Consider the following 23,949-nt stretch of genomic DNA (forward strand, 5'->3'; position numbering starts at 1 on the left):
AGCCTCGCTTTCCCTCGGACCCCTACTCCTTACTATGTCGCTTATACTCTGTTTGTTTTGTTTGTTCCATTTATTTAAAGGGTACTTCAGCATCTTAGCCACAGTTGCATTAAAACAAATGCATCTCTCTGCATTAACTAATATTAAGTGCTTCTCTGTTTTAGCCAAGTTAACCAAACGGATGCTCCTATGTTACCATCAAGTCTTCGGAGGGACACTTTTATATTATTGAGTTTGGTCTCTCATCTAATTTTATATTTTTCTAATTGAAAATTAAAATGGAAAAATATTTATTCAAATCAAATAATCCCTTATAGTTTGTCTCAAAACAATTATTCATATATAATATTTATTTCACTGATATTTTATTACTCTGAATTATTTAAATAGAAATAATAATTTTGATTACAAATAGTTCCACTTGAACACACATAGATTAAAAATTTGATTCAGATAAAAATATATATATAAATAACATCGTATCGTCATTATCATTATCTTCAGTGGCAGTACAACTGGATTTTTTTTTCTTGGTTTTGTACTATTTTATATTCGTATGTATGTATACATAACATGGTGGCTTGTGGACCTTTTTTCAGTAAAATAATGATTAGTGGTGAGTGGCAATATGATACAAGATTAAGGCTTATTAAAATTATAAATTATATATAAGAAAGAGTTATGAATTTTTATATTTTAAGTTTTACATAATACTCAATCTATAGCTTTATAAATAAAAACAAAACAAGACCCAAAATGAACACTGCTTACTTACGTAACATAGAAACAGGCTTAAAAGATGAAAAGTCAAAATAATAAAAATTTGTGCCAAAACATAGAGATGGGAGAATGTGGACGATACGATGTGAACACTGCAGAAATCTCCAACTATGGTTGACGCCAGAACAGTACCAATCAAAATTTTGCGGAGGATTCTCTGAACCGAGTACACTGCACTCGTAGTGCCGCATTTGCACACTACACTCTTCTTTTTATTTATTTGTTTATGTTTCTTTCATTTGATTAACTCTTATTTTACACTGAGCTTGTGTTTGTGCATGGTTTGATTTGATCTGTGCTTGCTTGAGATGAGATACACTGCCACTTTGAGTTCATGAGAAGTATCGTAAACATTTTGCTTACGTTTCGGAACATGGGCATTTGCAAATTAAGAATATCTTCGGTTTGTTTTTAAAACATAGAAGGATCAAGATATAAATAAATTAATTGACACAAAATTATGTAAATTTAATCATTTATCATAACTTAAAATTTTAATACGTATAATATATTTAAAAAAATCAGAACACTCTCATTTAGCTGCAACCAGATGGCAATTGCTACGCTTACCTGCACACATTAATTGTGTATTTAAAGTAAATGAATATCACTAGCTAAAATAAGAGAATCTATATTGACTAACGTATTTAACAGCTACTTTTACCTTTGATTCACGCAAAACTATGGTCTAATATTCTTAATGGGTGGATTGGAGCTTGCAACTCTTAATGGCTGTGGAGCATTATGGTTCCTATTCATCAAATCTTTGATCCCTTTTCTTCTGTTCTATAAACGCGTTAGGGGGTCAAAGATCTTTCAACTAGTAGGACCAATATAAAAGTGTTGGTGTATCTTTAATGAAAACGGGTTTGATCTTTTCTTTCGGCAAAAATATTAATGATGTGCCCAATTTTGTGTGATGTATAATTTGATCGGAGGAATTAGTCTATATTCAAAAGGAAAACAATGAAAAAAAAATAGTACATAACTAGTTCATAGTCAACAGAAATATTAATAAGAAGCTCACTAGTTTACATTCGTCAGCAACCTAAGCTTAAGTAGTTAGATAACCTATATTCTCCAATCTAAATCTGGTTTCACTTAATTTAAGTGGAGTCATTGTTATATGGATAGTGGAAACAAAACATTTTAAGCCTATATATACACTAAAGATATCTTTCAATAATATTTTTTATACAGATAATTAAAAAGTCAACTTCTATCGACCTACATAAAGAAGATAATTATCTCTATATTATATTTCTTAATTACGTGGAAAAAGTCGTGTATCTTAATAAGTTGCAGTCCTTTGGAAGAGCCAGTCAATAGTTACATAATGATCTAAACATTTCTTAAACATAATAATTTATCGATTTTCTTGACGAAGAAGAATTGTCATAGGTTAAGTTGGACCCGTTGATCCCCAATTGCTGTCAAAAATCCTGCTTGATTTCTTCTACGGTCAAATGAGGCGCCCTAGCGTGACTTCAACAAACCAGGAATTGCACTCAATTGGAGGCGTCTAATATTCAGAATGTACACCACACGAATTTTATACCATTCTTTTACATATCTTCTTGTCATTATATCAAATAAAATTATATTTATTATTTTAAATAAAAAATTATTGATAATTTAAATAACTATAATTATAAAATTAAAATAAATTATATTTTATTATTTAATTGTATTTTAATTTAATTTTTTAAAGTGAATAAGCTTGGTGGGGCAGCATATAGTCCACACCCACAAGAGCAAACTCATATATGATAGAGTTTGAGATGATAATGTCTTGTGGTCCCTTAGACACATAGCAAAGCCTCGAACTCTCTCAGTGCTTATGAGACAGCAGAGAGAAAGTACCCACTCTTGACTCCCCTTAATGAAACTCTGACATGATTTTTTTTTTCTGTCTTTGTTTTAACTTGGGATTATATATGCACATGCACAATAGCCACTTCCCTTAAGACAATGATGCTAAGAATTGATTTATGCCCTGATTTAAAAATATATATTTTTTAAGAAAACTTTTATATTCCCTTAAAAAAAGTTGTTCAAATTAATCTATGCTTACACTTCAATTATTAATTTTATTATGCACTTATTTTCCATGCATTTTCAACAATGAAACATTAAATGTAATTTATTTTTTTAGGTTTTTCCCTGTATTCTTTCACTCTAGTGATTAACTCTTCGAAAAAAAACAATGAAACATTAAAGTCAATGTTTTTCTTAATAAATTTTGTTTTTCATATTATGTATTTCAAAACCAAAAGTGAGATTATATCCTTATATCCTTTTTAAAAAAATTCCAACTCCCTTTCACTCAATTGATTTCATGTTTCAATGGAGTTTTATTTTATCAATGGCATGCTTTGTTGTAGCCTGTTAGGCACACTGCGTTGAAAATGGCATGAAACTAACAACTTTCTGCGACATGCGGCCCATTTTCTAATAATGAATGTGTCTCCTTTTTCATGTCTCAATTATTGAATCCAAGTGAAAAAAACACAGTTGTTGTTCTTAATTTTTCACTAGCACAGTGCAAGCAATGCGTTAGCATGGTCATACCTAAGCACATGGATTTGTGGTCCACATTAGCAAAAGTTAGATCCCTTTAGTCCTAATGATGCATCTCAGTGTTATAGACTCGTTGCTTCGATGAGCATCTAAATTAAGAGAGGTAACTGCACAAGACATTGAACCTACCATATCACAAACTTTAGTAGTTGCTCTTTAGAAAAAAACTCAGTGGTTAGTTAGTTCTCGTGACTCTTTTTCTTACATCATATTAATTAGTTTGCCTCTTGAAGCAAAACTTTTTGACACAAAGTTGACAAATTGTAACTTCTCTTTTAATGTTTTGAAAATTATGCTGGAAAAACTTAAGTGTAGTACTATCAGTGCTTTTAGTGTTATTCTCTGAATAATATTAAAATTTAACTTTGGCAATATATAGTAACATTAAATATAATTATAACTTTAATTAATAAATAATAAAACAAAACCTAACAAATAGTATATAATTTTTGTCCTTAAACTATTCAAGAGGACTATTTATGATTTTGAGGCTTAACTGAAATTGAATATGGGTCAAAAGGCTTTGGTTGTATTTTGTTTTTGTCAAAAGGGCTTTGATTGAATTGATGCAATGGGCTTGTAGTCTTTTGGGCTACATCTACAAGCTCACTTTTACAACTAAATGGATAGGTCTTTTTTGAAATTTGATGATTGGGCTGGCCTCATACCGTGCCAATAAATATAGAAGTGAAATGTTTTGTTTTACTATAACTATATTAATAATAACAACATTTTATACAAAATCTGGTAATAAAGACATTAAAGTGCCGATAGATGCTTTTCTTAAAATCAAATATTTACTACTAATACAATAGTTAAGACAAATTTTATTTATATTTTTTGTCTCAAAATATTAAAAAATTAAGATTGACCAGTCAATAAAAGTTACGTGCGGTGTATGTAGGCGCCCGAGTAAATTTTAATTTGCAATGTGATTAAAATTGCCAAATAACAAAATTTGAAGCCACATAACCAAAAACTAGAATCCAAGTAAAAGATTTGCTTAGACAAATTTTATATATATACTTTATTATTTGAATTTATTAATACTTATAAAATTATGAGTGAGACTAAAAGAATCAAAACCTACATATTCTGTGGGTTGCTAGCATTCTAGATTTGAATTTACCTATTCAATTAACATTTCAGATATTTTAACGCGCACATATGTATTAGTTTTCATGTATAATTTATCATTTTCATATACATATTTCAAAATATGTTTAATTAACCCAATTTTATTAAAAAAGCATTATTCTTCAATCGATTTCTAAGGTCACTGCATGTTGATCTGATTTAGTTATTTGTTTTCATATATGTACATGATAATATTCATATCCACCCCATCCATTTTTCCTTAATAAAAAAAGCAAATGTTTTTTTATTTTATGTAAATATGATTAAATTATTATTAATTTTCTAATTTTTTGTTTATTATAATTCTCGTAGTTATTTTTTTAGAAATTGTCTGTTATTAGTTGTTATGATATAACATATTTTAATCATATTACGTTAATACTGTCTTGTTACCTTAAGTGATTTGACATGTTTGTACCACATATTAATAACTAATGACTTGAACTATCTTAGAAAATTTTAAAATTTATAAGGATCAAATAAATAAATATTTAATTACTAAAACTAAGTGTAATTAGTTAAAAAAGGTTGATTCAATTTATTAGGATGCGAGTTAAAATCTCACTGCCAATATGAGAATGTTGGTGATGGTATAAACTTAATATTAAAAAAACAAATAATCTAGTTCAAGTTTTTTACAAGGATTACTCTAACTTTACAAGAAGTAACTTGAACATATTTCAAATTGATACGAGACATTTTAATAGAGTCTCTCACGCGTAGAATTAAATATCTTTGAATGGCTTAGCATTCAATTTGAATATAAACTCTAATATTATATTAAAAAATAGAATCAAACTCATTTTTTAAGTTAACCTAAGACTAAGGATTACTTTATAAAAAATATTTTAAGCACGTTCTTAGTTGAGTACATGATCTCTGATTAATATCCTTTTTTACGTTCTTTGTTTATTGCTAGCTAAATAGCAGTGACATATATATATGTTCACACTTAAAAACTTGCCATGAATTCAAAAACTTTACAAACTGGGAAAGCACATGACAGTTCATATGTAATTTGTACGTATGCGGAATGTATCGTAATCACAATCTGCATCTTTTTCTCGACACATCGATTTCATCTTCAAAAATATCTTAGAATCCAAGAGTTATGCAACGGGTAGTTCTTCACTCTTGGTAGCATCTCACACAGACACAAACAACATGAACAACTAACGTTATGACAATGATAGTGACATCAATCACACACCCTTATTGGCTCTAAATGGAATTAATTACAATGAATGGCCAATGTTGATGGCGAATGAGAAACTTATCCTTAGCTGCAGTGTGAGCATTCAACATAATTAGTATGTTACGGGAAGGGACCAATTAATGCTGAGCGCCAAGCACGGCAAGATATATATGTTAAGGCAAAATATACATGATAAAAGTGTAATACCACAAGTGCTTTTAGTCTTCTTTCTTTTAGTTAAGATTAAAGTTTTATATTAATAAAATTCATACAATAAAAATTGCTATATATGACTGGAAATTTTTTTAACTAAAAAACAGCATTAGAAAACACTTCTGATATTATACTTTAAGTTTTGTTGGTAATAGAATGATGGTGTACTCAAGTCAAGAGGGGAAAAAAAAATGTGGATAACCTTTTCATGGTTTTACTTAGTTCAGTAAATACAAGGTTCCCTTGAAGATGGGGAATTTGAGATGACCACAAATAGATGTGCCAATGCAGCCAAGCATGAAATCTAAAGTCAGCATGACTTGCAGAGGGGTCCTTCTAGCTGTCAAAACGTCTTCTTATGATCGTCATTTGTTGCTCACGCCATGTGCTTGTGGACCACCCTCATTTTCTTTACCTCTTCTTATTTACCCTGGAATTTCATAAGGAATTTTACTGGAACATACACAAGCTTGTGTTAAGTGCACAAGGATTACTGAATATTGAGTAATCTTATTTTTTTTAATACTTGAACAATAACGTCCTGGGCTGTTTACAATAGATGTTGCTTTGATTATTTGATAAAGAACAATGTTATTTGTTCTTATTTCTCATATCAACTGAGGTTGTTTAATAGGTGTGCATTCAATGTCTACACTGTAACTTGAATTTGTAATTGTGACAGCTACTCGGAAACTGCGTTGTATAACAGTAAGATTAATACTAATAAATTAATCATCATACTCACATTCATTGATGTAGTTATTTCAACGGTTTGGTCACTCCTTTGGCCCAAGTTGAGAAGAGGAAGCATTACGGTGAACTCAATGGAACTTAATAGTTATCTATTAAAGACTATAGAGAATGAAAGGCATAAAATCTGTGGTGCAATTGTAAACTTCATTACTTTTTATGTATTCCAACAAAGTTTATGAAAACAATCTTTTATCCCCTAAGCATGTATTTTTCCTGTTGTTTACGTTCCTTCGTTCTAAGTGCCCATTTATCTTAGAAGTTAAATAAAATTATTTTTTGAACCGTTAAACGTAATTGAAATTCGGCTTAAATCAATCTCAACCTAAATTTTTGCATTATTGTCTACAGTAAAAAGAATTGATTCTGGAGGTAAAACGAAAAAGCCCTATGATTTACACATATATGTGACTATTGACTAAGGCTAATTTCAACGATCACTATAGAGTAACGGGGAACTCCAAAAAAACTATGATTTTTCTTAGAGCACTTAAGAAGATCCGCAGAAGATTCTACTTTTCTGGAATCAAACAAAAAAGACCCTTCTTGTCGTTATCAAGAAAGGAAAATGTTGACATTCACGTGCACCACTAATCTTAGCTCAAAATCTGTCTTTTCCAAACACAGGTAAAGAAAATTCTATCCATATACGTTTAACCATATTGAAGAAACTCAATGGCATGGTAAATCTTATCAAAAGATCCACCCTCCAACTCACATAAATAATGAAACAAATCGCACACACACCCATCAACAAAGAATGAAAATGCTTCTAATTACCTTCCTTATCTGTTCTCTCCTCTCCCTCTCCCATGCTTCTGTTGTAGACTTCTGTGTAGCAGATTTGACTGGCCCTAATGGGCCTGCAGGGTACTCTTGCAAGAAGCCTGCAAAGGTTACTGTGGATGATTTTGTTTACACTGGCCTTAGCGCTGCTGGCAACACCTCAAACATCATCAAAGCTGCAGTGTCCCCAGCATTTGATGCACAATTTCCTGGAGTGAATGGCCTTGGAATTTCCATTGCCCGTTTGGACATTGAAAAGGGTGGAGTTATCCCACTTCACACACACCCTGGAGCTTCAGAAATCTTAGTTGTTGTGCAAGGGAAAATCTGTGCTGGATTTGTTTCTTCAGATAACACTGTGTACCTTAAAACTCTTCAAAAGGGTGATGTCATGGTGTTCCCTCAAGGCTTGTTGCACTTCCAAATCAATGCTGGCGCCCTTCCAGCTTTGGCTTTTGTGAGCTTCAGCAGTGCCAACCCTGGCCTTCAAATTCTCGACTTTGCTTTGTTCAAAAGTGATTTCCCCACTGATTTGATAGCTGAAACCACTTTTCTTGATGCTGCTCAGATTAAGAAGCTTAAGGGTGTTCTTGGAGGATCAGGTTAAATTAATTAATGAAGTTTTAAACTAAATGAAATGAGAACACATAGGTCTCGAGAGTGGTGTCTCTTTTGTTCAATTTATTTGTTATGTACGTGTGGTTTTCATTTTGGGTTTAGCACGCATGTAAACGTGTGATTTTCTTCTTCTTTAGTAGGATTGGTTAACCGGGTCACTGATCTGGTTTAGGTTGTATTGTTTCTCGTTGTTGTCAAGCATGTTTCTTTTAGATGGATGATTTCTTACTTAAGAAATTTGTACTACAAGATGAATAAATGTGCGGTATTTTCTTGCATGTTTTTTCTTTTAATGCGTGAAACATTTCATCAAGTATTGTTGTATAAAAAAAATAAGAAAAATACAATAAAGTTGCATATCTGATAATTGCCATGAAATGGAGCAAATGGTTAGTTTATGTCCACTTATATTTGAAATAAAACATCTGCTGTAATAGTAATTCAATACGTAAATATCGTATGCAATATTATTCAAATTGTTTGGAGTGGATTGGAATTAGCCAGATGTATGTTATCTAAGGATTAATATATGATTTGGTCTTTAGAAATGAAAAGTTATTATTCTGTTCCTTTAAAGTTATTAAAAGCGTATATTGTTATTTTTCTAGGTAGTCGGTGTTTTTGGAACATAACGAAATCACTAATGTGGAAATGTTAAGTGAACGAATGTAAATTTTTGTAAATTAGTTTACTCAAATTAATGTAATTTTTACATTATAAAAAAGACAATTTTTAACTGAGACATACATAAAATTTGACATCAATCTATTTAACTTTAATTGAAAAATATCATAAAAATACGTTATACACCAATTTTCTCACCCTGATAATTGTGTGTGATTGTGTAATCCCCCAAATTCCTGTACCAAATTGACAAATATCTATTAAGAGATTTTGTATAGGGAATTTAATCGGCCAAAAATATTTACTTAATGTTTTACATCGCAGTTTCCTTTATATCTCATTAACACTGATTGATGAAGGAATATTATCTTACTATGAAGTTATTTTGGAGATGAATTTGTATAGAGGTACACATTTTAGGGAACAAAGTTAAACAAATTATCACTTTTAAGAGCCCATTAAATTATTTAACTCTTATGTCAAAGTTCAAAAAAGGATTAAAACGACAACGTTATCGTTAACATTTAAAACTAATTTTTTTTTAAGTTGAAGGAAAATTAATGAAAAGCTCCAAAATACTTGCAAAAATTGGGAAAATTTTCCGACAATAGAATTGGAGATCAAAAGAATTCCAAAGAAGTTATACCATATCAAACTAACATTGTCTATATAAAGATTAAAGAGGAGAAAATAAAGGATATATAAGAATCAACGTGTTTTCTTGTAATAATACATAAATGTTTTAAGTTTAGACCTTTTCACATGCATGCTACCGGGGCTCTTGGATCTTTTTGTCAAATTCTGGTTACCATGCAAAAAATCGATCTTCATGTTTGTGACATCGTTAACTTGTATGTATATATTTGATATTCAAAGTGAATTTGAAAGTATTTCAAGGCAATTCATTTGTCTCCAGCTTTTCAACCTCATTATTAAAGTGTATGCAGATGTATTATCCAAAACCTAATATAAATAAAAATAAAAAAACAAACGCTAGCTGTTGCTGGTGTAGTGGCAATGTCATGATAATTGTTAATAGTTTGTAATGATTCTGAGGTAGATTATCAAATATAAATTTATAACATATAATTATTTTTTATTAATTTTAATAAATTAAATACTTATTGCTTATAAATATATATATTCGCATTAATCTGAACCATATTGTAGAAGAACATTGCTAGCAACAATCTCCCATTTGGTTTGTGAGTTGCAGCAGAAAACGAAATGGAGTTGGGTTTGGAATTAGGATTTGTCTAATGGATAAAGAAACTGTATCCATTGTTGTGGCTTGGATCGTAGAATCATAACATTCCACGTTAGACTACCAACCCATTTATGTAATTTGCACCACTTTTTAAAATTAATTTGAATAAGTATTTTAACTATGTTTGATAGTTTAAAATTAATTTTGTTAAATATTAGAGCAAATAGATCCTCAGTGTCCACTTGTGTACGAAGAGAATGGAACATTCATTGATAGTCAAATTTTATCGCTATAGTTTGGAAAAAGTCACATAATTTTAGTCACAGGTGTTGAATTTAACGTAAATATCATTTTGCATTCACCACATCACAATGCAGACAGAGGTTAATTAACCCATCCATGGTGTTTTAGACTGAAAAGGAAAAAAAAAGAAAAAGGGAAGTTCCTTGTAAACTCAAATATTATATTACAACTGTTCATTTTACATGCAAAAACGTTTCCCATTCCAATCTAACAGTGAAAACTTTTGTTAAAGTATGCATGGTGCATTAAATATTTAAAGAGATAATTTTGGAGTCTATAAAAGTCTTATCTAATTTAAATAGAATTTTTTTTTGTTAAAAATAAAGGAATAATGATGAGTGTACAATGTATACCTTATCTTTGAATATAGAAAAAAAGAAAGAAAGGGAAATGAACAAAACTGAAAGGTATGATAAATAATATGATGAAAAGGAAAAGAGAAGGAAAATAATTTAAATTCTACTAATAACGATTTTTTTCAATATTAATTTTTAGGAACCATTTTAAGCTTAAAAATATTTTTTATTAAAACTAAAATTATTATTATATCTTTTAAGCCTTGTTAATCGTATACTGATTTTAAAAAATTAAAGTAATAAATTTTTATTAAAAAAAATACTTAACATACATTAAAAATCATGAAAGAGGTGCATTAATGATTTTTAATAAAAAAAATTTACTTGTAAATTATTAATCACTATCCGAGTATTGATCAGTACTTGTTTATATTATCTATATAATAAATATTATATAAATTATTTATTAAAAATTACTTAAAATACATTAAAATCATGAAAGAGGTGCATTGATAATAATTTTTTTAATCAGTCTCCAGAGTAGTATTTTATATCAAAAAATATTGTTTTTAATCAATTTTTATCATTTATGAATATTTAAAATCAATCTTAAAATCTGATATTAACAATTTTCTCAAAAATAAATAAGAGGGGAACTCTCCATAATCAATATATAGAATAATATACACATTTATATTAGTGTGGACAGGCTGGAAACATTAAAAAGAGAGGAAGTGAAAGGCAAACGACCTTTAATAAATATAATTATATAAAATATAGAAAAAAACCAAAACATGTATTTATATATTAAAAAAGAGAGAGATCCAAAATAATGCGTGCATCTTTTTAAATCTGTACTTGATTGCGACCAAATTAAATAAAAAGATAAATGAATTGTATCCTAAAATATGAAAAAAAAATTATAAAATTGATTTTTTTAAATTATATAATTAGATATTTTCCTAAATTTTTATTCATAATATTTTTCTTATTTTGTGGCATATATTTATAGTTTTTATATCAAATCAAAACATATCAACATCTTAATTTTTTTTTCCTTTTTTTTGCTGATAATTTCTTCCTTTTATAAGTTATCAATCAAATTAAAGTTTTAATTTCTTTAATTATTTTTATTAATGAACTAGTTTTTAATATATATATGTATATATATATATATATATATATATATATATATTAAACGAGATATTTTGGCAAAGAAAAAAAAATCTCATGACATGTAAAATGATACGAACAAAACCTTATATTAAATAACAATATTAATTTCAATTATATTAAATAATAAAAAAAGTGCATAATTTTCATAAAGAAATTACAACACTTTTTATGAGTGAAATAAACATATGGTGTTATGATTGTTCTCGTGCCAAATACATATATAAATTAAAAATATATGCTCATCAAGTTGGCATCAAGCTGTAAATGATTGGATGACAGAGAACTCTCAACATATTTCATAACTATATTTTGCAAAAAAATCCCAATGCAATGCATTTTCTAATGCGAGAAATTATGAATTAATAAACCTTTCAATATCACCGAAATTAGTCATTTATTTTCCTTTTGGAACATGATGTCAAGTTTATTCGATCTCACTGTAATCTAAATTGTAGGCGTAAAATTTTGCTCCCACCAGCAAGAGTTAAGATTAAAAATTATGATAACTTGTACCATTCTTATAAATTGGACAAGGAATCTTTTTATATTTATTAATTATTAATTAATAGCAGTTAATGGTTAATAATAGACCTCTAAAGGAACAATTCAAACTAAGCCCACCACCACTCACCAAAAATCGGAAAGAAAGAAAAAGCCCACCACCATAGATATCTTTAAGGGAACAAAAAAAAAAGAATGTCTCATTTTTATGCTTCCATTCACCATTAAGTTTATGCCTAAATTCATTTACAACTATTAACCTTGTCCTTTTTTAACACCATTATTCATTTATTAAATTCTTAAAATAAAAAGAGAGAGAAAAAGATGAGGAAAAAGAGAACATTAAAGAGAAGAATATGTGCCAAAAATAAAAAAAAAAAGGACAAGAATAAGGTAGAAAAAATAGGAGAATGGAAGAAAAAAAAGAAGAGTATCAGGCAGAGTCAGCCAGGTAAGCATAACGCAGGTTGGCAAATGGAGTTTTTGGCTTTCTCTCTCTCTCCTCCCTCAATAGAGAGAGAGAGAGAGAGAGACGGAGGAAATGACAGACTGGCAATAAGGGAGGTTAAGGATTCTCTGTCTGTGTCTATATATGTAAACTCGTTTTGGACATTCTTCAGTTTTTGGTTTTTGTTATTTGATTCGAAGAGCCTTCGATATTTGGATCTTCAAGAAAGAGAGACGCTTGGGATTTTGACACCATGAGTCTCTTTGGTCTTGGAAGCAGGTTTCCTTCTTTCAATTCCCTTGTGCTTGCTGTATTCATTATAGATTCTGGGTTTCATCCCTTTGTTTATAAAAACAAAAAAATAATTTTTTGTGTGTTTATTATTTACCCTTTTGAAGATGAGCTGATATTTTTGTTTTGAGGCTGCCCTTGATTGCCTTTTAGATTGATCTTAGTGTTTTCTTAATCTCTTTGTTTATGTTCTGTTAAATTGGATGGATGATCATATGATAGTAAAACAATAGACACAATGATTACCTGTGTTGATGATATGGCTATGGTGTTTATATGCTTCAATTTGATGGTTATTTTGTATCATAGCTATGGCAATAATTTGCCTCATTCTGAAGTTGCTGACAGGAATTGTTCAAGAGATTCAGAACAGAGAATTCAAATAGAAATCTAAATTACCTCCCTTTCCTTCAGAACTTTTGAATCAAACAAGGGATTTTTACTGAAATTTGTCTCCTCCCTTTCATTCTCCCCCACCCAAATAGTATGTTGATGTTTTAAAACTGGGTGTGAAATTACTATTGGGTGTTGTGCCAAAAATGAAATTTTGGAAATTTGAAAAAGATACTGTTGGGTTGTTAGTGCTATGATGTCATGTTTGCGTGTCGGATTCTCAGCGGGTTTTACTTGACTTGATTTTACAAGGATGCTTTTGATGAATTTTAGCTGCTTCTGCGATGTATAGGTAGCTCAAAAATGTGAAATGGCGAATATTAGGTAGTCAAAATTTAAGTTTCAGTTATGTGAAATGGGGCATCAAAACTGGACTTCTTAACGTTTGTGAGCATGTAAAACTTCCTTCAACAATAAACATTTCAAAACCATGTTTGACAAAGTTGAATCCCCATATACCATTTATAGGGCATAGATCATATTATATGTGCCAAATCAAAACATAATCAAACTTTGATCCATGCAGAAACCAGAAAACATTTCGTCCAAAAAAGAGTGCCCCATCTGGAAGTAAGGTTGGTCATTTTACTTCTTGTGGAGTGGTTACTGGATTGTTTTCTACTTTTTCTTTATGGTTTATATTTGACGAATTGAGCCTTCTAAGCATTTTGATTATGAAATACAGGGTGCTCAACTTCAAAAACACATCGATGCCACCTTGGGTAGTGGGAATTTGAGGGAAGCTGTTAAGCTGCCTCCTGGTGAAGATATTAATGAGTGGCTGGCGGTGAACAGTAAGAATCTTTAATCTATTTAGCTTTTGGCATATACTGCTGAAGTTTCTTACTATAAAGTGTACCCCCCGCCCTTCTCTATTCCATATTTTTTTATCATTGTTAAATGATATTTTACTGCAAAATTGCTTTTATGAAATTTACACATTGGCATTTTTTTTTTGTTTTTGTGTGCAGCTGTAGACTTCTTTAATCAAGTGAATATCCTATTTGGTACACTTACAGAATTCTGCACGCCGAATAACTGTCCTACAATGACTGCAGGACCAAAGTATTGTTTGATCCTTCAACCAACTCTTCTTTTTTATGTATTTACAGCAATTGGTCTTAAAAAATTGTAACTTCTTATTATAGGTAGTATTGATATATGGTTTTAGTCAATATGTACAAATTTCTGTACCTTTTGAATGTTGGAGGAATGGGTTATGTTAGAAATTTGAATCCTAACTTAAGGCAGAGTGGGTATGGAGTTACATGGGAGATTCTAGTTTTGAATGTGCATAGTTAGTAGCTGAAGATATTTTCCAAGATGATAGCTATATGCTAGGGAGTGGCAAAGGGAAACAAATTTCAACTGCAAAACTGGGAAAATATATTTTACGTAGAGCATTGTGAATAAGAGAGCATACCAAGTCCCTTGAGGTTATACCACCCTTATACACATTTTCTATGCCAATTTTCCTTTTTCTAATATTTGTCCAGTTTGTCATTTGTCCGTAGCTTTATATTCTTACATAGACGAATTAAATCTTTGTGAACAACATTAAACATATATATGAGACACGTTCTTAATGCATTAAACTCTACAGGTATGAGTACAGATGGGCTGATGGTGTCACTATCAAGAAACCAATAGAGGTATCTGCTCCAAAATATGTTGAGTATTTGATGGATTGGATTGAATCTCAGCTAGATGATGAAACAATTTTCCCTCAAAAGTTAGGTATGTTAGATAGTTTATACCAGTAAGCTGAATTTTCTGGACTCTTTTTTTTGCTAATTACATGCATTATAGCACGGTTTTAACTGACTGCGGCATTGCTGTAGGGGCTCCTTTTCCACCAAATTTCCGAGACGTGGTGAAAACAATTTTCAAGCGATTATTCCGTGTATATGCTCATATTTATCACTCACATTTTCAGAAGATAGTGAGTTTGAAGGAAGAGGCTCACCTGAATACTTGCTTCAAGCATTTTGTATTGTTTACTTGGGTAAGTGGTTATAGAGATCAGAAGTTCATTGATGCATTTGTTTCCATCTCTTTTGGTTTTGCACTGAGTTGGTTGAATGATGGAAAAGGTTGCTGCCTTGTGACTTAAAGGTTGCAGGTTCAAATCCAATACTCAAATGCAAAAATATGAAACGTGCTTTTGAATTCAAGTTGATTGCTATCATCTTTTTATGAATTTGTTGAATTTACTGGCTGAGATGCTGCCATCTTGTGTTGCAGGAATTCCGTTTGATCGACAAAGCAGAGCTGGCACCTCTTGAGGACCTTGTTGAATCTATTATACAGTTATAGTTTATTGTTCTTTCCTTTCCCTTTATTTTGGGGAGGTTAGACATTGGAATGCTGGGTATACATTTTTGTGCTCTCATCTTGCCCTTGTAAAATACTTGCTAAATGAAAATTCTTTAGCCCATCCTTGTACTGTTCTGTCCATTGTTGTGATGGTTGCTCAATAATCGTGTGAATCAAGCAAAATAAGAGAAGAATTGACGCTTTGTATGTTCTAGCAGATGTTTCAAAGTCCTCAACCCCCCTTTCCACTATTAATAATCCTTGAGGAACATATAAACAATGGCTTTCAGAGAAGAACAAGCAACTGGAGCTTTCGTCCAATAACTTGATAGATATTACATTAATTATTATCCAGTTTCTTTGCATTATTAATATTGATGCTAACTAGCTCTTCTCATATTAACAATAAAATCATTAGTGCTAAAACATGGTATGTCAAAGACTTAAGGGGGTTATCAAAAACACTTCCATTATTCATATCAATACAAAGTTTTCTGGCAGTTTGCCTGTGTAAGTGTTTGCGACACATTTTGAGCAATTTCTTGAATATAACTTATCAATATGTTAACAATGAACATGTTTTCTGGATAAAATAGAAAAAGATTATAAGAGTTACAAGTTTTATTTTTCTCATAAAAAGATTTAAAGTATTTTAAAAGCTTTTTATAATTATTCAAATTAAACAACGTTTAAGGACAGCGTTACTCCTTGTCTATTAATATGTGATTAAATGACAATATAAAAATATTTACACTATTAATATGTTTTAATTAAATTTATAATTTGTTAGTTTAGAATATTTTAAAAATAACTATCAACAAAATTAATTTTATCAATCTATGCGTACGCATGAATTAAATCTAGTTTGCCTTTAAAGTAATGCACATATTTTAAGAAATTTTTTAATTGCATTAATTATTATTATGAAGTAAACTTTGTTGACTAAAATATTTTTAGTAAAAGAGTTGGAATGTAACTGAATTAATTAGTATTTGAGTCAAATAATAACAAATAAAGGTATAGTTAGAAACGAATAATTACTGCTCTATGGTAAAATAACAAATAAAAATAGATAATTTGAAACAGTTGAAGTAACTGAGAATGAGTTAATATTTGTCTTGTCCAACTACAATTGAATCACGATAATATTTTGACCAAGTTTCTATCTATTTCACTAAACTCTTACTTTATCAGCAAACAATTAAAGCAGCCAAATTATATGAATATGAAGTTTATCATTAGTGAACAATATCTCGATCAACTAAAATAAGCAAAATGGATGACTTGCTAAGGATACATGCTTAAAATAATTCTAATGCATAGAATCAGGATCTTTTATATTGTTGAATAATGAACTATAAAACTTATTCACTCTCACCCTCTTTTCTTGACATGAAAAGGTATTGAATAATTTTAAAATCTAGAAATGAAAAAGAAAAGGCAGAAAAAACTTTTCATTACAAGAGTGGTTAAGGATGAGGTTTCCCTGACAAGGTATGGTGAATGGTATAGACTATACAGTATACATGATCTGCATGCGCTTGATACTTGAATTTGAAGTGCAGGTGAATTGATTTGCTCAGTTCTTACCACTTTTCCTTGATCCTTTTATGTCCAACGTCAAGGGCAATGTATAGCACCATATCAGATAACCCAACTTCTGAAAAATCAACATTCCCACCTTCTGAAGAGTTATGAAATGCCCATTATATGAAAGACAGCTTTTGACCAATTCCCTACTCCAATCTTGTTTCACAGATACAACCTGGCAGAGGATTTGCATAAAAACTTTCCTCCAGCTTAGGAAATTCTCCGCGCTCCCTAGGATATGGAGCACCAACACGGTCTTCATGAAGCTTTTTCACCTTAGAGCTGAACTTCTTCCAAGAAATTTTCCCTTCATCCAACTTATCAACTAGTTTCACAAAATTTATCCTGCATAGCAATAGAATGTGTTATATTATTAATTATTATATTAATATTAATATCTCGTTTTACCATAAATCAGCATATTAATCAATTATTTAGAATATATATATATATATATATATATATATTATTAATATCAATTGATATTATTAATTAAATTTTTACATGATCAAATGATAAATATATTATTGCTAGGTTTTAGTAATAATAGTTTATAATGTGTTAGACTATTCGACCTCGCCTGAGAGAAGTCTCTGGTCTCATCATCCAGTGAGTTTAATAATTGTTTTTCTATTCAACATATACACATTCTTTTCTTTTGTTCATTAGATAGAGATCAGTTTTCTATTTTCACTGCGTCAATTTTTCTATCTCAAAATGAACAATCTAATGACATGTATACTTATCTTATCTAACTTCATTCTTTGACAAATTAATATACTGTAATTTATATATTTTGAATTGTAGAGTGAATATTGTTATGATTAAATAGTTTAATAGAATGCACACGATAAAAAAAGTCAAGCTATTAGTAATGCAGAAGAAATGAGTTAAGAATATGTTACTTGTCTGGATTGATGGTCTTCTTGAAGTGTTCAAAGCGCCTATGACCTTGTACTGCCTTTGCCATATTTCCATCATAAGTATAAAGAAATACATCACTCTGAAGGGCAATAATGTAGTCTATACTAGCTAACATGTTCTGGTGATTCTTGAAAGGATTCAACTCTTCTTCTAAAGACAGAGAGGAATGAGAGAAAATGTTGGGAAAATCATCCTTGAGATATTTCATGCTTCCTCTTCCATATGCTTCTCCAGCTACCAGATAAATTCTGGTTTGTGATGGAAAACCAAGTGCTCTAAGCAGTAAGGAAGTTTCCCTTGGCGTTAATGGACAACCTCCAATCAATCTCCTCTCAGTCCCATTAATCTCCTTCTCCTTCCAATGACCAACTTCATACCGCATCTGTCGTAGTTCTTCATCTTCTTCTGCAGTCAAATTGTGACTGCAGCCTGTAAATGCAAGCATATCCTTCTCATACCTACGAATAAAAAGAAGATAGTGAAAAGTGATTGAAGGAAAAGTATTTGATTTAACACTTCTTGCAGGAGAAAAAATCTTAAGTTTATCAGTTGATATCAACTGACACTAGCATAAACTTGGGACTATTCTTATACTGCGGGTCTTAGAAACCATTGCTCTTAGAACACTGATTAAGAAAAAATAAATATATCAGAAATCAAGATACGGATGTACTGGAAATCACGGAAGGGTGCATTTTGTAACATTTTTTTTTATATAAGTTTTCTACTTCTGATTCCCTAACCAATGCCTGGAAGGCATTTGTTAGCATTCTCCTTCAACTAGAATATTTTATGATCAAGTAATCACCAAAGGAATTTTGGTGGTACTTGAACTATGAATTTATATGATCAAAGCAGAAGATAATCAAGTCAAAAGTCAAAATTTAAGGGGACAACAAGGAAGAAAGATGAGAAGAGAAGAAGAACATCCATTCTTCACATTGTACTAAAAAATATTAGAATTGTAACTTGCCTCAAATGAAGTGCAAGATACGGAATTTTGTTCTGTCGCATTCTAGATACCAATTTGTTTCCAAATTCTTCAATCGGAGCTGAATATTTCAATGCTCTATAATTTACACGACATCTTAGTTTTTCTATGGAACTTGGAATTCCATTATTAGCAAGCCTGGAATCAGTATGGGTGAAATAGATCACTTTGTGCTGCTTTAGGAGGGGAAGAACATCAGTCTTGTAATAACTGGCCTGTGAATAAGTGTGTAGATTTGTTAACTGTCATTAAAACATTATGGAAAACCAGAAATCCTCATCATTATATGACTCAAAGCAACTCAATGAATATGAGGAAAAATATAATTCCATCACTTCATACTCTCATTTTCTTATAAACTGGAACTGACTACCTGAAAGATCATACTTTCAATGATAATACAATAAACTGATTAATTAACCATATCTTTTTGGATTCAAAAAGAAATAATCGGTGATAGACAATTTATGTTGACCTTAGACCAAGATATTGGCGTTTTTGGGAAAGGTTCAATTTCAGCATAGGCAGGTGGCAGTGTCTCAACTACGTGGATATCATCCTTCAGTGTCTCAATAAAATGTTTCCAGTCAAACAAATCCTTGAAGCCACTGCAAATATATTGAAACCAATTAACTACAGAGTAATAAATATTGGAGCTTATTTGCAATTCAAAACAGCATTTGAGACAATTATCAAAGTATATCAGATATTATTGATGAAATAAAAAATGTAAAATGATAGCTGAAGGGACAATATATGGGGAGAAAGGGAATCAAAGGACCAATTAAATCTCTCTTAATCACCAATTAAATCTCTCTTAATCTGCACTTTTTCCGTTTAAGGTGAAAGTTATGAAATTTGTCTATAAAAAGTTGTTGGCCATAAGACTGCAATTGATGACCCTTCTCAAAAGTGTAGCAAAAGTTCTAACAGGCTAATTTTATCCCTACTTCATTTCTCATAGCAATTTGATCATCTCTTAGTTTCATGTAATTCCTTGACTAAAACTAGTTCAACACTCCACAAATCTTTTATCAATAATCAGGCATTGATTGTTAACTAAATCAAGCTTAGGGCTTGTAAGAAACAAGGACATTATGCATATATCTATCAATTCAATTTTCTAATACCATAGTACAAGAGGAAGTAAAGATAAACCAACCTCGCATCAGCCCAGTAGGAGGTGTGATCGAGAGAAGGAAGAACAAGTGTTGCCTTCATAATCTTAGCAACAGCAACCATATCACATATCTGCATTCAGAATATATTGACACATTAGATTACACTTACTGCCTAACTTTCTCTAATATATTTCATCAGAAACCAACACAAACAGACCCCAAATCTCATCTGATTCAGGCCACCATTAGCATTTACAAGAATGTAGCCATTGGTTTTCACATTCAGCTCTGTAAAAAGAATTCCGCAGTCAGAGGAGAGAAATCTTGGAACGTGAATGGGAGGAAGGAGTATACTCAAAAGTATAATTTCATATTAACCAAAAAGAAAAAAATAGTATAATTTCATACTCTTATGATTTCTTTGCAGGTCTATGCATTGGGAGAAATTCTCATAGTTGGGATTAGACCATATACCAGATTCCTGAATAAAAAGCAAAATTCAATAAATGAGAAGGTAAAGACATCTCTGAATGCACCATTAAATCATTTTCTGTTCATTTCATATATACCTTGTTATTTTAGTTGACAAACAAACATAATTAGCTGAATAATTCACCTGAGAACATGAGATATAGATCAGAGACTTACTTCAGCAATGCCAGTCTGGCTATCAATAATTCCTGTAGCTACCATCTTTAGAGTTCGTTCAACATCACTTGCTCCCTCCCTAAATGCATAACCATGGGAACTTTGATCCTTCAGATTTTGACTAGTAATGGAATCAAATTGTTCCTGATAAAATGGTGAAATGATGGATTTACTTAGTTTAGCCTTTGTAATACTTAGTAACATAGAAATAGCATGTTCATTCATGAAGTATAAGCTGAAAAAGAAATACTGTATTTTGCGAGATGCCAATTCACGCTTCTAGCTATGTTAATCACTAGTAACCCGTTTAAACTGAATAAGCAGAAGTCTCACTCTCTCAAAACAGCAACCACGTCAGACACGTTCATTTCTATTGGCAAAGGCCAAAGAAAATTTTGTATTTGGCATAGCAGAGACAACCGGTATTGTCGCAAGACACTAAAAATTGCACATTTTCATTCGCGAATTCAATAAATAAAATTCAACAAAATTTTCCGCACTCAGCCATCCATGTTTGGAGGGGAAAGGAGAAAGCAACAGCAACAAAAACACTAATACCACTATCCAATGGATGTCTATATCATATGAAGCTAAGAGGTTAACGCATTCTCTTGTAGTATTGGAAAGTTTTAAGAAAAGAAAGACTTTGTAGTAGTAATCAAGTACACATAACAAGTAATACGTCAAATTATTCCTGAAAATTATGAGCACCAATCAATTTAATTATTAAAATTACAAAAATATCATTTTATTCCTAAAATTATTAATTGGTGGTCATTTTAATCCTTCAGGTTATAAAACGAAAGTCATTTTGGTTCCTGAAATCATTACAATAAGGACTAAAATGACTTATATTTGATAATTTCAGAACTAAAACGATGTTTTTGTAATTTTTGAGACTAAAATGATACTTATAAGTTCTGGGACTAATTGTTTATATTACTTTCAAATAATAAAGCTTCCATTTTTAACAAAAAAATAAAACTTTAAGATTGTCTTTCAAGATTCACGGCAGCACACACAACTCAATGATGATTACAGAACAAGCTAAGAATCACCATATAATAATAACAATATTGATGATGATGATTATTTAAGACGCGTGGCATGATGCAAACCTGAATGGATTCATCTCCGCTATCTATTGCAAATTGGAACCACCAACCAGAAGCAAAAATCTTAAGAAGAGCCAGAAACAAACACACCCCACAGAACAGCAAGAACATCCAATGTCCAAGCTTCTTGTTCCTCTCCTTATGGCTCACACGATGATGATGATGATGCTTCCTCTTCAAAACAGGATCCAAGGACAAGCCTTCAGCTGCAGTAGCAGAACCCAAGGGGGATCTAGGTGAGTTGATTTGAAGCTCAATCTCATTAACAGCACTTCCACTGTTATTGTTGCTGCTGCGCTTGAACGAGTGAGCTCGACGAGTCATTGAACCCGTGTAACGCGGGCTGTTGACTCGGTGAGTAAAGCCATCCACGACGTTGTTGGGGTTATTGTTATTGTGAGCCATGTCGTGTGATCTCTTTATATGTCGTTTATTGCTGCTAGTGATTGGGTTCAGATAACATCGCCATTGAAGATGCAGTGATTGTTGCTGTTTCTTCAACTTTTCAATTCTAACTCGTTCTCTCTCTCTCTCTCTCTCTCTCTCTCTTTTCTGTTCTTTTGCGCGTTCTAAATCCCACCTTTCTGCTTTACAGTTACTTTCCAACTGGTTTTTTTTTATTTTCTAACACAAGACAACTAAAATAGAAAGACATGTTCCACTTTCGATTGTGATAAGTTTCGTGATTCATAACAACGTAGTTAGTGGCAGTTACTAGTTACTGTTGAAATCCACAAATAATGTACGATCATCGCCACCGTACAATCGCCGCCTTTTATCACAACTATTCATCAACCGCCCTCTTCCTTAACTCGATACTGTTAAAAGTTGTTTCTGATCATGTTTAAATTTTAAACATCATACTCGATGGATTTAAATTAAGTTTTTGTTAATTCAAGAACTGAGTTTAAATATTCAAAAAATATTTATAAAAAAATATACAGTTATTATATTAAAATTATAAAAATATAATAAATATTTTTTTAATAAAAATTTGTTATTATTAATTATTTATTTTAAGTCTTTAGAATTGAAGTTAACAAATTTTTAAATTATAATTTAAATTATTTTAACCTAATTTGGTGTATATATATTTTTAAAATTGATAAATTTTGAGGAGTATGACATTGATTTTAATTTATTTTAAAATAAATATTTTTTAATATTTTAATATAATTTAAAAAATTAATGTTGTTAAAGTTTAAAAATATTATAATAAGCACTTTTAAAATTTTATATCTTTTTAACAATTAGGAATTAATAATATTATTTGTATCTCCAAATTAATTCAATCTTATTAAAATTATATGACTAAATAAAGTTAAATCAATTTTATTAAAAGTTTAATTAATACCTATAGTTTGTAATATAACAAAATTTGCACAGTACAATTATTTTATTTTTAAGTATGTATACCAATTCTCTATAATTAATTAATTAATGATTTTGTCAGTATAAAGTAAGAATTTAAGATATGTTGACTGTTATTTAATATAAAATAATACATTAACAATGATAATTTTTTATATTATTATGTATTTTAATTTTGATAATATAAAAAAATTACACTAATAATACATAGTATTAAACTTTAAAAATGATTATTAGATACTTGCTTATTCTCCATAAAAATAAATGCAATGTTTAAAACTCTAACCGATTATTAATTTGATTGAAGACTTCCACGCGTTTGTTTTTAAACATATGGAAAGAGACTTTTAATAAATATATATTAAATACTTTGATAGACCAAAACAACACTTTTGAACTCTAAAATCTAAATAACCTTCTTAATTTTTCTGCTCTTTTTTTCTTGTCTATTTAATTTTGATGTTTATTTCTCCTAATCTTTTCAGTTTCCATCATCTTATTTCAACTTTTCTTTCTTTCCACTACTACTATGTCTCTTCTCTCTCTCTCTCTCCCTCTCTCTCCCCCTTTGCTTT

The 23,949-nt window shown here is 30.4% G+C and overlaps 3 protein-coding genes across 6 annotated transcripts; 2 read left to right on the forward strand and 1 right to left on the reverse strand.

Annotated features, from left to right (window-relative positions):
* Nucleotides 1-7,284: 7,284 nt before the first annotated feature.
* LOC113874726 (auxin-binding protein ABP19a-like) lies at nucleotides 7,285-8,466 on the forward strand. The gene has a single exon (XM_027512943.1). It carries the CDS (start codon nucleotides 7,416-7,418, stop codon nucleotides 8,046-8,048), a length of 633 nt encoding a protein of 210 aa, XP_027368744.1. The 5' UTR covers nucleotides 7,285-7,415; the 3' UTR covers nucleotides 8,049-8,466.
* Nucleotides 8,467-12,508: 4,042 nt separating this feature from the next.
* LOC113847153 (MOB kinase activator-like 1A) lies at nucleotides 12,509-15,830 on the forward strand. 2 transcript variants are annotated; one of them, XM_027476064.1, is made up of 7 exons: nucleotides 12,509-12,893; nucleotides 13,825-13,873; nucleotides 13,984-14,092; nucleotides 14,270-14,363; nucleotides 14,902-15,035; nucleotides 15,140-15,303; nucleotides 15,543-15,830. In XM_027476064.1, the coding sequence occupies exons 1-7, from the start codon at nucleotides 12,868-12,870 to the stop codon at nucleotides 15,612-15,614; spliced, it is 648 nt and encodes a 215-aa protein (XP_027331865.1). In that variant the 5' UTR covers nucleotides 12,509-12,867; the 3' UTR covers nucleotides 15,615-15,830. The 2 variants fall into 2 exon arrangements, with proteins under 2 accessions (XP_027331865.1, XP_027331873.1); XM_027476072.1 differs by lacking the exon at nucleotides 12,509-12,893 and adding an exon at nucleotides 13,307-13,590 and having other exon boundaries at nucleotides 15,543-15,728.
* An 879-nt stretch (nucleotides 15,831-16,709) lies between these two features.
* LOC113850148 (O-fucosyltransferase 35-like) lies at nucleotides 16,710-22,678 on the reverse strand. Of its 3 annotated transcripts, none has more exons than XM_027480539.1 (9): nucleotides 22,007-22,678; nucleotides 20,889-21,032; nucleotides 20,649-20,721; nucleotides 20,458-20,528; nucleotides 20,282-20,370; nucleotides 19,595-19,727; nucleotides 19,102-19,334; nucleotides 18,110-18,586; nucleotides 16,710-17,549 (listed from the first exon to the last, which is right to left on the reverse strand). In XM_027480539.1, the coding sequence occupies exons 1-9, from the start codon at nucleotides 22,406-22,408 to the stop codon at nucleotides 17,351-17,353; spliced, it is 1,821 nt and encodes a 606-aa protein (XP_027336340.1). In that variant the 5' UTR covers nucleotides 22,409-22,678; the 3' UTR covers nucleotides 16,710-17,350. The 3 variants fall into 3 exon arrangements, with proteins under 3 accessions (XP_027336340.1, XP_027336358.1, XP_027336349.1); XM_027480557.1 differs by having other exon boundaries at nucleotides 16,838-17,549; nucleotides 22,094-22,588; XM_027480548.1 differs by having other exon boundaries at nucleotides 17,294-17,549; nucleotides 20,889-21,060; nucleotides 22,047-22,532.
* Nucleotides 22,679-23,949: the final 1,271 nt, after the last annotated feature.

The sequence above is a fragment of the Abrus precatorius genome, unplaced genomic scaffold, assembly GCF_003935025.1.
Source record: "Abrus precatorius isolate BTA unplaced genomic scaffold, Abrus_2018 Scaffold10, whole genome shotgun sequence".
Classification (NCBI taxonomy): Eukaryota; Viridiplantae; Streptophyta; class Magnoliopsida; order Fabales; family Fabaceae; genus Abrus; species Abrus precatorius.